This window comes from Heloderma suspectum, chromosome 2 (assembly GCF_057233095.1).
Source record: "Heloderma suspectum isolate Gila_16-S chromosome 2, 16-S_ref, whole genome shotgun sequence".
Classification (NCBI taxonomy): Eukaryota; Metazoa; Chordata; class Lepidosauria; order Squamata; family Helodermatidae; genus Heloderma; species Heloderma suspectum.
The window spans coordinates 339,935,365-339,946,734 of record NC_139459.1 but is presented as its reverse complement, the minus strand read 5'-3'; the positions used below and the strand labels follow the sequence as shown (position 1 = coordinate 339,946,734).

Genomic DNA, 11,370 nt, shown 5'->3' with positions numbered 1-11,370 from the left:
ATAGAGCAGAATTTGGGATGGCAGAAAATACATTCATCAGGCTTAATGGAGAAGCATCTAAGAATGTGAGAGTGAATGCTCCCCCCACCCCCCACTTCTGTGGAACTGCCTCATTCCAAATGGAAAATTGACCAAAAAAATTATGTAAGAGCTGTAGTACAGCTGAATTTTCATTTTTTGTTCAACAAGGGAAAATCTGTGGATTCTTCTCTGCTGATTACTGTACTTAGAAATGTTTCATTTATTAAATAAGATTTGCATGTAAAAAAAAAAAGCAAGCAAGCCTCAACAACATGTGGATCCACGATTACATGTATGGTGGGGGGGTTGTGCTACTTTGAGGCTCCATGAAGCATTGATCTGAGATTTCTTGTCACAGTAATTCCAGTCACCAGAAAAATCTGAACAATATCTGGAGGGTGTTTACGGAGACAACAAGGAAAAATCATGAGAATTCAAGTTTCAAATCCAGGATTTTTTGTACCGTGACACCAGAACATGCATGCTAGAGCTGTAATTTTTGTGATTATCAGAGTCAGACGGGAGGCGAGATAGAGCGTAATGTTGGTTAAAAGTTTATTAAACTTACAGACATTAATGTTCGTAACGTTTGTTTTAAAAAATCTATTAAAAACACGCCCATACAAAGTTATTACAAAGTCGAGGGGACACTCAATAAGACAGTAGCCACTAGATAATGAGTGAAAATTTATCTCCTGGGAGATGCAACATGGCAAGATATCCCAGCCCTCCTATTTCCAATGGCCATGCTGGCTGGGGATGCTGGGAGTTGTAGTCTAACACATCTGGAGGGCCCCAGGTTGGGAAAGGCTGGCCTAGACTCGCGCGATTTCTTCGAGCTTGCGCTCCTAAAAACGGCCCATGGGTTAAATCTACAGAGCTCTGGTTCCTAGACAGGTGCCGGTGGGGGGACTGAGAAGGAAATGGTCAGGCCATCTTCCTGTCCTCTCCTCTTCCCGTCCCCACCCTGTGTTCCGGTGAGAACTTATCTTTTGGAAATATCATCCTGCAGTCTTGGGCAAAAACAGAAAACAATGCAGATTGCAAAGGGCTGAGGGTGCGGAGCTGTGATTTCAAAGACGCCTGTGGGCTCATGCAAGAGAAAGAGATCCTGGCTGCAGTGAAGGCAGAAGAAAAGCAGGAGGAGACCAAAGACTGCAGAAGGATTTCTCGCAGCGAGAGGCCCCAGATCAGAGCCAGGGGTCTGCGCAGCGGATCCCTGCAACATCCTGTCTCCGGTTCCCGTCCGGATCGGGGACGGACAGAGCGAGGTAATAAAGGACAGAGAAGGCATCTCAGGGTGCATCCTTCACTCAGAGGAGGTATTCCTTGATGCCCTGTCATACACAGCAGCCTTGCACTGAGACAGACCATTGGACCATCTTGCCCAGTCTGGTCTACTCTGACTACTAGGATCTCTCTTCGGTTTTCCCATCACCTGCTACCTGAAGCCCTTCAACTGGGACTAAACCTGGGATCTTCTACATACAAAGCATGTGTTTCTACTACTTGAGTTCTGGGCCTCCTCTGCAAGCAGGATGTAAAAATACAGTATATTCTGAGCCACTGTAGGTTATAAGGAGCGGTCTTGTGCCAAATAAGCCAATTGTTCTATCTGTCCCACTACTGTGTATTCTTGAATGGCAGCAGCTTTCCAAGGCTTTTAGCCCAGTTCCCCAAGATCCTTTTAACGAAAAATTCAAGTTGGGCCTTTATATGGGCAAAGGATGTACTTCAGTATTTAGCTAAGGGCCTTCCTTCTTAGGCTGTGAATTCAGAACCGTGATGGTGGTAGCTCGTCTGGATTCATTAAGCCCAGAACGGTGCTGCTCAGAATAAAACAGCTTCCACAGTGAAGTGAGGATGCCAATCATATAGCCAATTATCACTGAAATTTGGATTTGAGGCAGGGTTTTTTTTTAGTTATGACTAAAAGGAAGAAATTTATTTCCTTTTTAATCTTATTTATTTGATGAGGAAGATATTTCTGATGTTTAAAATTCCAATCCTGAATTAGATGGAGGCATACATCTAGAATAATGCTGGAAAGGTTTCATGCTGGGGACAGATGGTGCCCATGGTCTAACAGAATGCACTACTACACTCCTGAGTGCCATTCATACCACATTTATGCATAGTTCTCTTTTCCCCCCTACTTGTCCCATTCCTTTCATCCAGCCCCATTTCCATCTGACTATCATGCTAGCTGTTTCCCCACCCAAGATCCTTGGTTCCTTTTGCATTGTCCTCTGCCATTCTGTTTCCTTGATATTGCCACCTTTCATGCTCTCCATTAGTGGTTCTCATCAGAAAATTGTACTGGAGTTGGAACAGATCACCTAGTCCAGTCTTCTGCCTTAAGCATCCTGCCATGAAGAATCTCTAGGGCAGCTTGCCCCAACCTGGCACCCTCCAGATGTGTCACACTACAACACCTATCATGCCCAGCAAGCATGCCCTAGGGGATGTTTTTCCAAGCCTATCTTCAAAACCACCAAGGAAGAAGATTCCATCAACCTTCCTAGGGAACTTATCCTATTGCTGAATTGCCATGTGAATGTTTTGCCCATTCAGATTGCTGCAACATTCAAGTGATGACTGGGATGTGTGAGTGAAACGGCCCTCACAGTTCAGGCTTCGTGGACAGAGCTTTCATATCTCATGACATCTCTTCAAACACTATACTTTTGATTAGAGCAAGGGTGGACATCATGCAGCCCATATGAAACATCCACCCACCCCCAAATTATATTTATTAAATATAAATTTTAATATTCATAATTTCAAAACCAAAATGGCACCCATAGTGGCTATGGAGTACCCCAATGGGCAAATTTAGCTTGTTGGCACTTCGTAGCCACTATGGAGCACCAAAAGAGTTAAATTTAGCTTGGAAACAAGCTAAATGTAACCATTGTAATAATCTGTAGCACTACGGAGTGGGTTGCTACTGAATTTTGGAGGCAAACCTGCAATTCCAGCCCTTTTTTGTTTTCTTAGCAGGGAGGGCCTTCAGACTGCTCAGTGCCCTGCAGACTGCAGTTTAAAAATGGCCCCCATACCTCTGGAAGTTGCCCACCCCTGCACTAGAGGCAGTACACTGTGTGATGAGATTCTCCAGCAATACTAAGCATCTGTGAATCATCTCTCAGGTAGAATGTTATTGCTAAGAGATATCCTTATACCAAATCTACTTTTTTTAAAAGGCAAAATAAATATTCTTTGCGCCTGTATAACAGGGGTGGGCAACATTTTTTAAACTGAGGGCTGCGTTCCTCTGTATGAGGGGTTGGGAGCCACATGTGGGCAGTGAGCAAGGCCAAAAGGGGGTGGGTCACCCCTTTTCTCTTTCCGCCACTCTATGATCCCTGTTTCCGTCTCTTCTTCTTCCTTCCCATGCAGCAGGCAGCCAGGGAAGGGACCGATTGCTCTTGCCGAAGGTCTGAACTGATTGCATGCAGGGGGCTTCTCAAATTAGAGTGAGGGACACCATTTGCCAGGAAGGTCTTTGTCAGATGCTGATATGGGATGCATTGTGGCCCTCAGAACACTGTTTGCACTATGCCTTAGAGGAGAAGAACCCCTCTATAAGTTTAGGAGAATTTATAAGTACATAAATTAATCCTGCAAGGCTGGGGACCAAGTGTTATCATGGTGGTTTTTTTAAAAAATATGTTTAGTCTATGACTACCTTCCCGTAGTTTAGAATAATTGGGTTTGTTTTATTTTGTTTTGCTTCTTCTCAGCATATAGGGTGAATTATTATTTCCCTTTTTCTTTCTGAAAGTTTTCAAAGATCTGAAAGCGTATTGACGTACCCTCCGTTCATTGCCATTCTTTCTAGTTAAAATACATCCAGCCCCTTTTCATGTGACTGGTCTTTCAGATCCTTATTTTTCACATTGGAATCCCACTCCTCCTCCAAGGAGCAAATATTGGGTTATCTCATTCTATCCTTGAACAAAACTGTGCAGTAGGTTTCACGAAGAGATGGTGAAGAGATTGCTCAAGGCCACCCAGTAAAAGCTTCATGACTGACTGGGGATTTCAGCTGTGGGGTCTCCGCAGTCCAACACTGTGTCCACTATACCACGTTGGCTGTGCATTCACCGGGTGCCACTTAGTGCTAATTATTGTGTTAAACTGCAAACTTTTCACAATACATCATTATACTACACACTTCTATCAGATTCCCTTAGTTGCCTCAACTTCTGCAGATGGCCTCTTATGCCATTTATTTGTTTGTTTGTTTGTTTGCATTTATATCCTGCTTTTCTTCCTAGCAGCTCAAAGCAGCATACATGGTTCCTCCACTCCCCATTTTATCCTCACAACAACCCTGTGAGGTAGGTTTAGGCTCAAGAGACAGTGACTAGCCCAAGTTCACTTGGTGAGGTTCATGGCCAAGTGGGGATTTGAACCTAGGTTCATTGTGTTATTTCCTTTTGGAGATGACTAGAACTGTTCATAATATTTATGCATGAATGCAATCAACTTGTGAAATACTTGATAATTTCTATGCCTTTCCTAAGGCTCTGTGTGTCATTGTGGCAGTGGCTGGGCTGACATTTGGAAGGAATGCTTCACATTTCTACCAAAATCCTGGTTAGTGGCTATTTTTGCCTAATGTGCACCTCTTTGCACCGATTAAAAATTGGATTTTGTTTGCAGTTCCGGGAGTGCAGACTGGAATAAAAAATGGAGGAGCAGGAGCCAACAGAACCCCAAACACAGGAGAGATTGAAAGAGGGTGGAGGAGACGCTCCTGGTGTTCAGGTTGGGACAGCTGAAGAGGTTCCAAGTGAGACAGGTCCACAAGAAGCTAAACAAACACCAGATGAGGCAGCCCCACAAAAGGCTCAACAGGTACCCGATGAGACAGCTCTGCAAGACACCAGCCAGATGGCTAATGAAAGTCTACAATGTCACCAGGAGTCCCAACAGCCGGAATCCCAGAAGGCAGCGAAGTCCCGGAGAAAGCCACTGCTGCCCACTCGATGGGACCATTCCAAAACTTTTCAGGCTTCCTTCAAGAGAATAGCTGAGGCCATCCACTGGCCTAGAGAAGAGAGGGTGACCCAAAGCTTGCCAGGCCTCAGTGGTGGAGTTGCTCAGGCCTATCAGAGCTTGGGCCCCACGGAGCTCCAAGTGAAGAAGGAAGAGCTGGTGGATGAAAAGGACACGGTGAGTCTGGAGATACGGCGCCGGCGGTTCAGGCAGTTCTGCTACCTTGAGGCTGAGGGACCCCAAGAAGTTTGCAGCCAGCTCCAGGACCTTTGTTATCAATGGCTGCAGCCAGAGAAACGCACAAAGGAGCAGATCCTGGAGTTGCTGATCCTGGAGCAGTTCCTGGCCATATTGCCACAGGAAATGCAGATCTGGGTCAGGAAGCATGGACCAGAGACCTGCGCGCAGGCTGTGGCCTTGGCAGACGTGTTCTTGTGGAAGCTGCAAGAGAATGAGAGATGGGACCAGCAGGTGAGAGGGGGTTTGTTGTTGTTGTTTGTGTGTTTAACCCTGGAAAACCTAATCAGAGTGCCTGCAGCTGAGGAATGTTTGGGCATCCATAAACAGGGGCTGTTTATGGATGCCCATTTGGGGGTATTGCTTCTCTGTTCTCCCTAGACAACTAACCCAAGTTGGGATTGGAACTCAGGCTTGTTTCCTGGCCTTGGGGATTGCAACAGGGCTGCTAGCTGGGGTAGAAATCGATTTGGAGCTGGGGATTTGCCTCTCCCAAACCTGTTGCTATGATCTGAACTGTGTCCCTACTTTTGATTTAGGTGCCAGTTGAAAATGTGGCCGTTAATTTCTCTAAGGCTGACCCTTTGAAGATGCAGCTGTACATGGTGGCCATGCAAGAGGGTGAAAGGATAGCCAGCTTGCTGGGTAAGGATTTACTGTGTACCTGGGTCATGTTACAAAGTTCCTGGAGGTGGGGGTGGGCCGGTGGGTAGATAAGATGGAACTCGTATGCCAGGGGTGGGCAGAAAGTAGATCTCCAGATGTTTTGGACTTCAAGTTCCAGCATTCCAGACCATCGAGACGAGCTTCTGGGAGCTGAAGTCCAAAACATCTGGCGATCTACCCTCTGCCCACCCCAGCTCTATGGGACCCTGTATGAAAACTGTGGGTAACTGACCCTCACTGCAGCTTGGGACTTCCAAAATGGAGCCCACCAAGAATTGCCTGTGATGCCTGCCTTGTACTACATCTCTGCCACTGGCACTTTATAATTAGTGGTCTGAAAGGCTGCTGAAAGCTCTAACACAGATCAGTAGGTAACATTGTACCCTATTGATCTCCCTGATGAAATCCACAAGTATGGTCTCTGATATTTGAGTTGAACACTGGAGTAGTATATACCGATGGTGACCAGGTGTACCTCAAGATGCAGAATGACTACCTGCTCTGCCTTCATTCTCCAAAAGGGGAGCTTGTAATTGGAGTGCTGTAGGTGGTGAAACTGAAGTTTTAAACAAAAGTTGGATAACTGCAGCTTGGGGAATTCTGGTAGTCTGTCCTCCCTTGGAGGGGAGGGAATGCTTATTATTTAAGCGTTTTTATTCCACTCCTCAGTCAAAACAGCTCCCAGAGCAGCTTACATACAATCAGTACAAACAAGACAGTTCCTGCCCACAGGGTTACAATCTAAAAAGACACGACACGAAAGGAAAAAGGACGGGAGAGGGAAGAGGGAAAAAGAAGTGGTCTTTCAGCAGGGCTGATGGAATGGCCCTGTGTCCCATCTCACCTGCTGGAATGGCTGCTAATGGTGACAGTTAATGGAGGAGCCTGATGGAGGTGGTATTACAGCAGGGCTGGTGGAATGGCCCTGCTCTTCATGTTCACAAACCCAGTGAGAGGGTGCCTGGGAGCAACTGTGTTGATCAGCCTACACTTCCACAGATCAACAAGGCCATCCAAGTCTGAAAGAATATCATCCAGGGAGGTTCGACAGGTTATACGAATGTCTTGAGGTTTGGCCAACCTAACGGTGGCACCAAACTAATAATGAACCCGGAAGGTGGGAGTCTCTGCCCCTTTAGAAAACAAGGCTTCAGAATGGTAATAGTATCATAAACTCCAGTTATTGGAACCCCTGGTTCCTGGCCAATACATATGTGTGTCCACTACCAGTGTGGTGTAGTGGCTAGAGTGTTGGACTGGGAGTCGGGAGATCCGGGTTCTAGTCCCCACTCGGCCATGGAAGCTCACTGGGTGACTTTGGGCCAATCACAGACTCTCAGCCCAGCCTACCTCACAGGGTTGTTGTTGTCAGGATAAAATGGAAAGGAGGAGGATTCGGCATGCCACCTTGGGTTCCTTAAAGAGGAAAAAAGGCGGGGTATAAATGTAATAAATAAATAATAATAAATGAATATGTTGGGCCAATTATTTGGGATGGACCCATAGCCATCACAGAAGCCAGAGCCAAAGTCTAACTTCCATTTTGACCAGGATTTTTTTTTAAGCTAGGTGAAATCAGACCTCCTGTTAGGGATGCTGCTGGATGTTTGGAGGAAGAGGAGATATTGTGGGGTATCTAGCTAGTAGAATAATAGGCCCAGTTGACAAGAGTGTGCATAATGGAATGACTAGAATAGTTGTGCTTATCCAGGAAAGAATTAAGAGAACCTTAGTAACAACTGAAGTTCTGTTCTAGTCTTCCCTGAAGACCCTCCTGAATGCTGCTGGCTCTCTGCTGACCAGTTTATTATTTGGAATAATAATAAGCAGGTCTGGATCTGGTCAGTGCTTGAAGGGGAGATCACCTGGGAATCCCATATAGCCACCTTGAGTTCCACAGTGGAAGGAAGGTGGGATATAAATGTAATAAATAAATAAATACTTCCCAGTTAAGAGGTCCCTCTTCACCCCTGCATGGGATACGATTCATTGACCGCTTTAAGCTGCTGTTACTCTGAGTCAGACCGTTGGTTCATCTAGCTCAGTGTGGGCTAGTCCAGGGATAGGCAAACTGGTGCCTTCCTCAGATGTTTTGGACTACAACTCCCAGAAGCCCCACCTAGCACGGGCAATATTTGGGGTGATGGGAATTGTAGTCCAAAGCATCTGGAGGGTGCCAGATTGCCTACTGTTGGTTTAGGCTGACCCTCCAGGACCACAGATGGAGCTCTTCCTAGACCCTGTCCCTGTTACCTGAGATCATTTCAATTGGAGAGGCCGGAAACTGAATGTGGGTCCTTCTGCTTCCAAAGTATGCACTCTACCACTGAGATGCAGGGCCCTCCGAACATATTCACTTTGCAGTCATTTATTCCAGCAGGCAATGGCCAAGTGAGTGAGAACGAGGAGGAGAATCTTCAGGTGGAAAGGCTGGAGCAAATGGAGCACAAGAGGATGCCACTGAAAAGGGCTAAAGGGAGCATCTTCCTATTTCCTGAGATGGCAGAGATGCCTGGAAATCAGCTGGCAGCCGGAAGGATGGGTTTCCAGTTTCCTGAGATGGAACAGACATCAGGAAGTCAGCAGCCACCAGAGAGGCACCAGGGAAGCCTCTTACAGCAGACAGCAAAAAAAGCCTCTCTTTGCGAAGGGGAGAACAGCTTAAACGAAAGCACTTTGTGTGAGGTACTTGAGGCAAGTAAGAGGAAAAAGACAGTTGTGGACAGTAGGAAAAGCTTCAGCCAGAGTACCGATCCTCTTAAAAACTTGAATATCCAGGCAGGAAAGAAGCCATACAGATGCTCATATTGTGGGAAAATCTTCAACCATGCCTCAGCCCATCTGGTCCATGAGAGGATCCACACGGGAGAAAAACCGTACAACTGCTTGGAGTGCGGGCAGTGTTTCAGTCGGAGATCGCACCTTACTAGGCACCACAGAATCCACACAGGGGAGAAGCCACACACTTGCTCAGAATGTGGGAAGAACTTCAGTCGGAGATCGCACCTTATTGAACATGAGAGAACTCACACGGGAGAGAAACCATTTGCATGCTCCATCTGTGGGAAGAGTTTTAATTATCGGTCGCTCCTTAAAGAGCACGCAAGAATCCACACAGGAGAGAAGCCATATAAATGCTCAGACTGTGGTAAAAGCTTCAATCGGAGAGAGAGCTTTATAATCCACGAGCGAACACACACAGGGGAGAAACCCTATGAGTGTTTAGACTGTGGGAAAAGATTCAGTCAGCGATCAAACATTACTGCCCATGAGAAAACCCACATGGGGGAGGGAAAATATAAATGCTCAGAGTGTGGGAAAAGCTTCTGCAATTCCACTGGTCTCCTTAAACATCAGAAAATCCACATGAAAGAAAAATCATCATAAACATGCTAGCACTGACTGTAGAAAAAACTCTGTTTAATTATCTGGTTTTATTAAGAGCAAGAGTTCATTTGGTGCAGGAAAAAGAATATAAGGTATGGTCCTCACAGGACTGTACCACTTCAGATTGTGGGTGGGAGTTCATATGACTAAGTGAGTGTACAACTTTGTGGAAAACAATGCCTTCATGTGGAGAGCTAGCATCTCAGGAAGAGAGGTTTTAGCCTAACCTTTCTGATATGCTAGGTATTCATGCAAGGAGTTTTTAATGTACAGGGCAATTCAGATATGCAATTTCTCTTACATGTATTCTGAACTAGCCCATCCCCAAGAGGTCTTGTATCACCAGAGGGAAGGGGGTGCTTCTGAACCAGCTCTTGGAGAACTTACAAAGGAGAAAAGCTCTATAAATACTTGATAGTGTGAGCTGGGGAAAAGCTTCAGCCTGAGCTCGAAACCATATTATATATTGGGGGGGCAGACAGGGAGAATGGGAGCAGAACTGCTCAAATTTTCATGGTCAGTGTAAGGTTGAACTCAGTACTTTTTTAAAGCTCCCAATTCAGATCTTGTATCCCAGAGGTGATCCACTGTTACAGGTCAGCACATACATAAGCCATTCTGTATCCCACAGTACAGGAGCCCAAACTGTGCTTGCTGACCTCCGCCGCTGAATCATGACCCCTGCAGTGACAGCTCCCAGCATACTGGCCACCAGAGAATCTAGCACAGTTACTGAACTGTGTTGGCGTTTCCACCTTCCTAACTATGCACTAGAAAAATAGCAATGAATGTATACAGCTATCTGGAAATTCTACTTATTATACATATATGCATTGCCACTAGGTTATCTGTTACAGAAATTTGTACTTGTTGCAATCTCTGTGTGCCATTTTTTACTGTCCACACACTGTGGGTTTGGTGGATCCTTATACCACAATTTATAATTTGGTAGTTGAGAAGGGGACAACTGCTTCCCTACGATGGCAGTATTTTGCATGTGTGAAATCTGTTACGACGTATTCCTTCTCCACTTCCCTGTTAGGCCCAGCATTTGTAGTTTCTTCCACAGTTCCTCATCTAATCTTGCATTTTATGCTACTGCTGTTTCTTAAAAGGATAATGATCCAAAGTGAAAAATCACTCCACTTGAAAATACATATTATGATGTCTTATTGGATGGTCCAGTGCATTTTTGCCACATGTTGGTCTTTGCTTTCTGAAACAGTCTCTACCCTCTCTGTACCAATCAAGCCCTCTACAAGCCTTCAAGCCACACACACAATTTTGAGCAGGGGGTCTATTCAATTCTGGCATGAGGCTTGAATGCTTGAAGAGGTCTACACAATAATGAAATCATTGTAACTGGGAACTGTTAAGATTATAGAAAATGATGATACAATTGTAATCTCATCTGACACAAGTGATGGATGGTGGTGGACAATATTTATTTATTTATTTATTGCATTTATACCCCGCCTTTCTCCCTCTCGCAAGGAACTCAAGGCGGCTTACATTATCCTCCTCCTCACCGTTGTATCCTCACAACAACAACCCTGTGAGGTAGGTTGGGCTGAGAGTCTGTGACTGGCCCAAAGTCACCCAGTGAGCTTCCATGGCCAAGTGGGGACTAGAACCTGGATCTCCCGGCTCCCAGTCAGTCACTCTCACCACTACACTACACTGGCTCTCATATATAGACGGGAAGATGGAACTTTGTCTTACAAATGTGAGATCTGCCCCTCTTCTCACTTTCACCCCTAACACACTCCCCCCACCCCAATGGTCCGATATGTTTTTGAAAAATGTCTTCTGCTAGTAAAATATCTTTGTACTGAGCTGAATTACCTGAGGAACTGTTTTCAAAAACTGTCTTCCCTTCTGTCCTCCTCTGGATGGAGCAAATTACTAAAAGACAAATAGCATATACTACAAAGCTCAACTTATTGCAGGGTGACAGTAAGTATTTCATCTGCTAGGGTAGGGTAGGTTAGACTTCAGGCTTGTGTGATCTACTTTGCCTTTTTACTAGAACCCTGAGATCCACCAACTGGA

The 11,370-nt window shown here is 45.5% G+C and overlaps 1 protein-coding gene across 5 annotated transcripts; it reads left to right on the top strand.

Moving 5' to 3' along the window:
- The first annotated feature begins 937 nt into the window (after nucleotides 1–937).
- Nucleotides 938–10,887, top strand: LOC146355162 (uncharacterized). 5 transcript variants are annotated; one of them, XM_084840720.1, is made up of 4 exons: nucleotides 938–998; nucleotides 4,693–5,499; nucleotides 5,805–5,910; nucleotides 8,309–10,887. In XM_084840720.1, the coding sequence occupies exons 2-4, from the start codon at nucleotides 4,720–4,722 to the stop codon at nucleotides 9,316–9,318; spliced, it is 1,896 nt and encodes a 631-aa protein (XP_084696846.1). In that variant the 5' UTR covers nucleotides 938–998; nucleotides 4,693–4,719; the 3' UTR covers nucleotides 9,319–10,887. The 5 variants fall into 5 exon arrangements, with proteins under 5 accessions (XP_084696846.1, XP_084696843.1, XP_084696842.1 ...); XM_084840717.1 differs by having other exon boundaries at nucleotides 989–3,173; XM_084840716.1 differs by having other exon boundaries at nucleotides 991–1,292.
- The last annotated feature ends 483 nt before the right edge of the window (nucleotides 10,888–11,370 follow it).

What these genes read in the sequence shown, in the direction of transcription:
- LOC146355162 (XM_084840720.1), top strand. Translation starts at nt 4,720, where the DNA reads ATGGAGGAGCAGGAGCCAACAGAACCCCAAACACAGGAGAGATTGAAA. An exon ending in ATGAGAGATGGGACCAGCAG is followed by an intron (nt 5,500 to 5,804) that starts GTGAGAGGGGGT and finishes CTTTTGATTTAG; the next exon opens with GTGCCAGTTGAAAATGTGGC. An exon ending in AAGGATAGCCAGCTTGCTGG is followed by an intron (nt 5,911 to 8,308) that starts GTAAGGATTTAC and finishes CATTTATTCCAG; the next exon opens with CAGGCAATGGCCAAGTGAGT.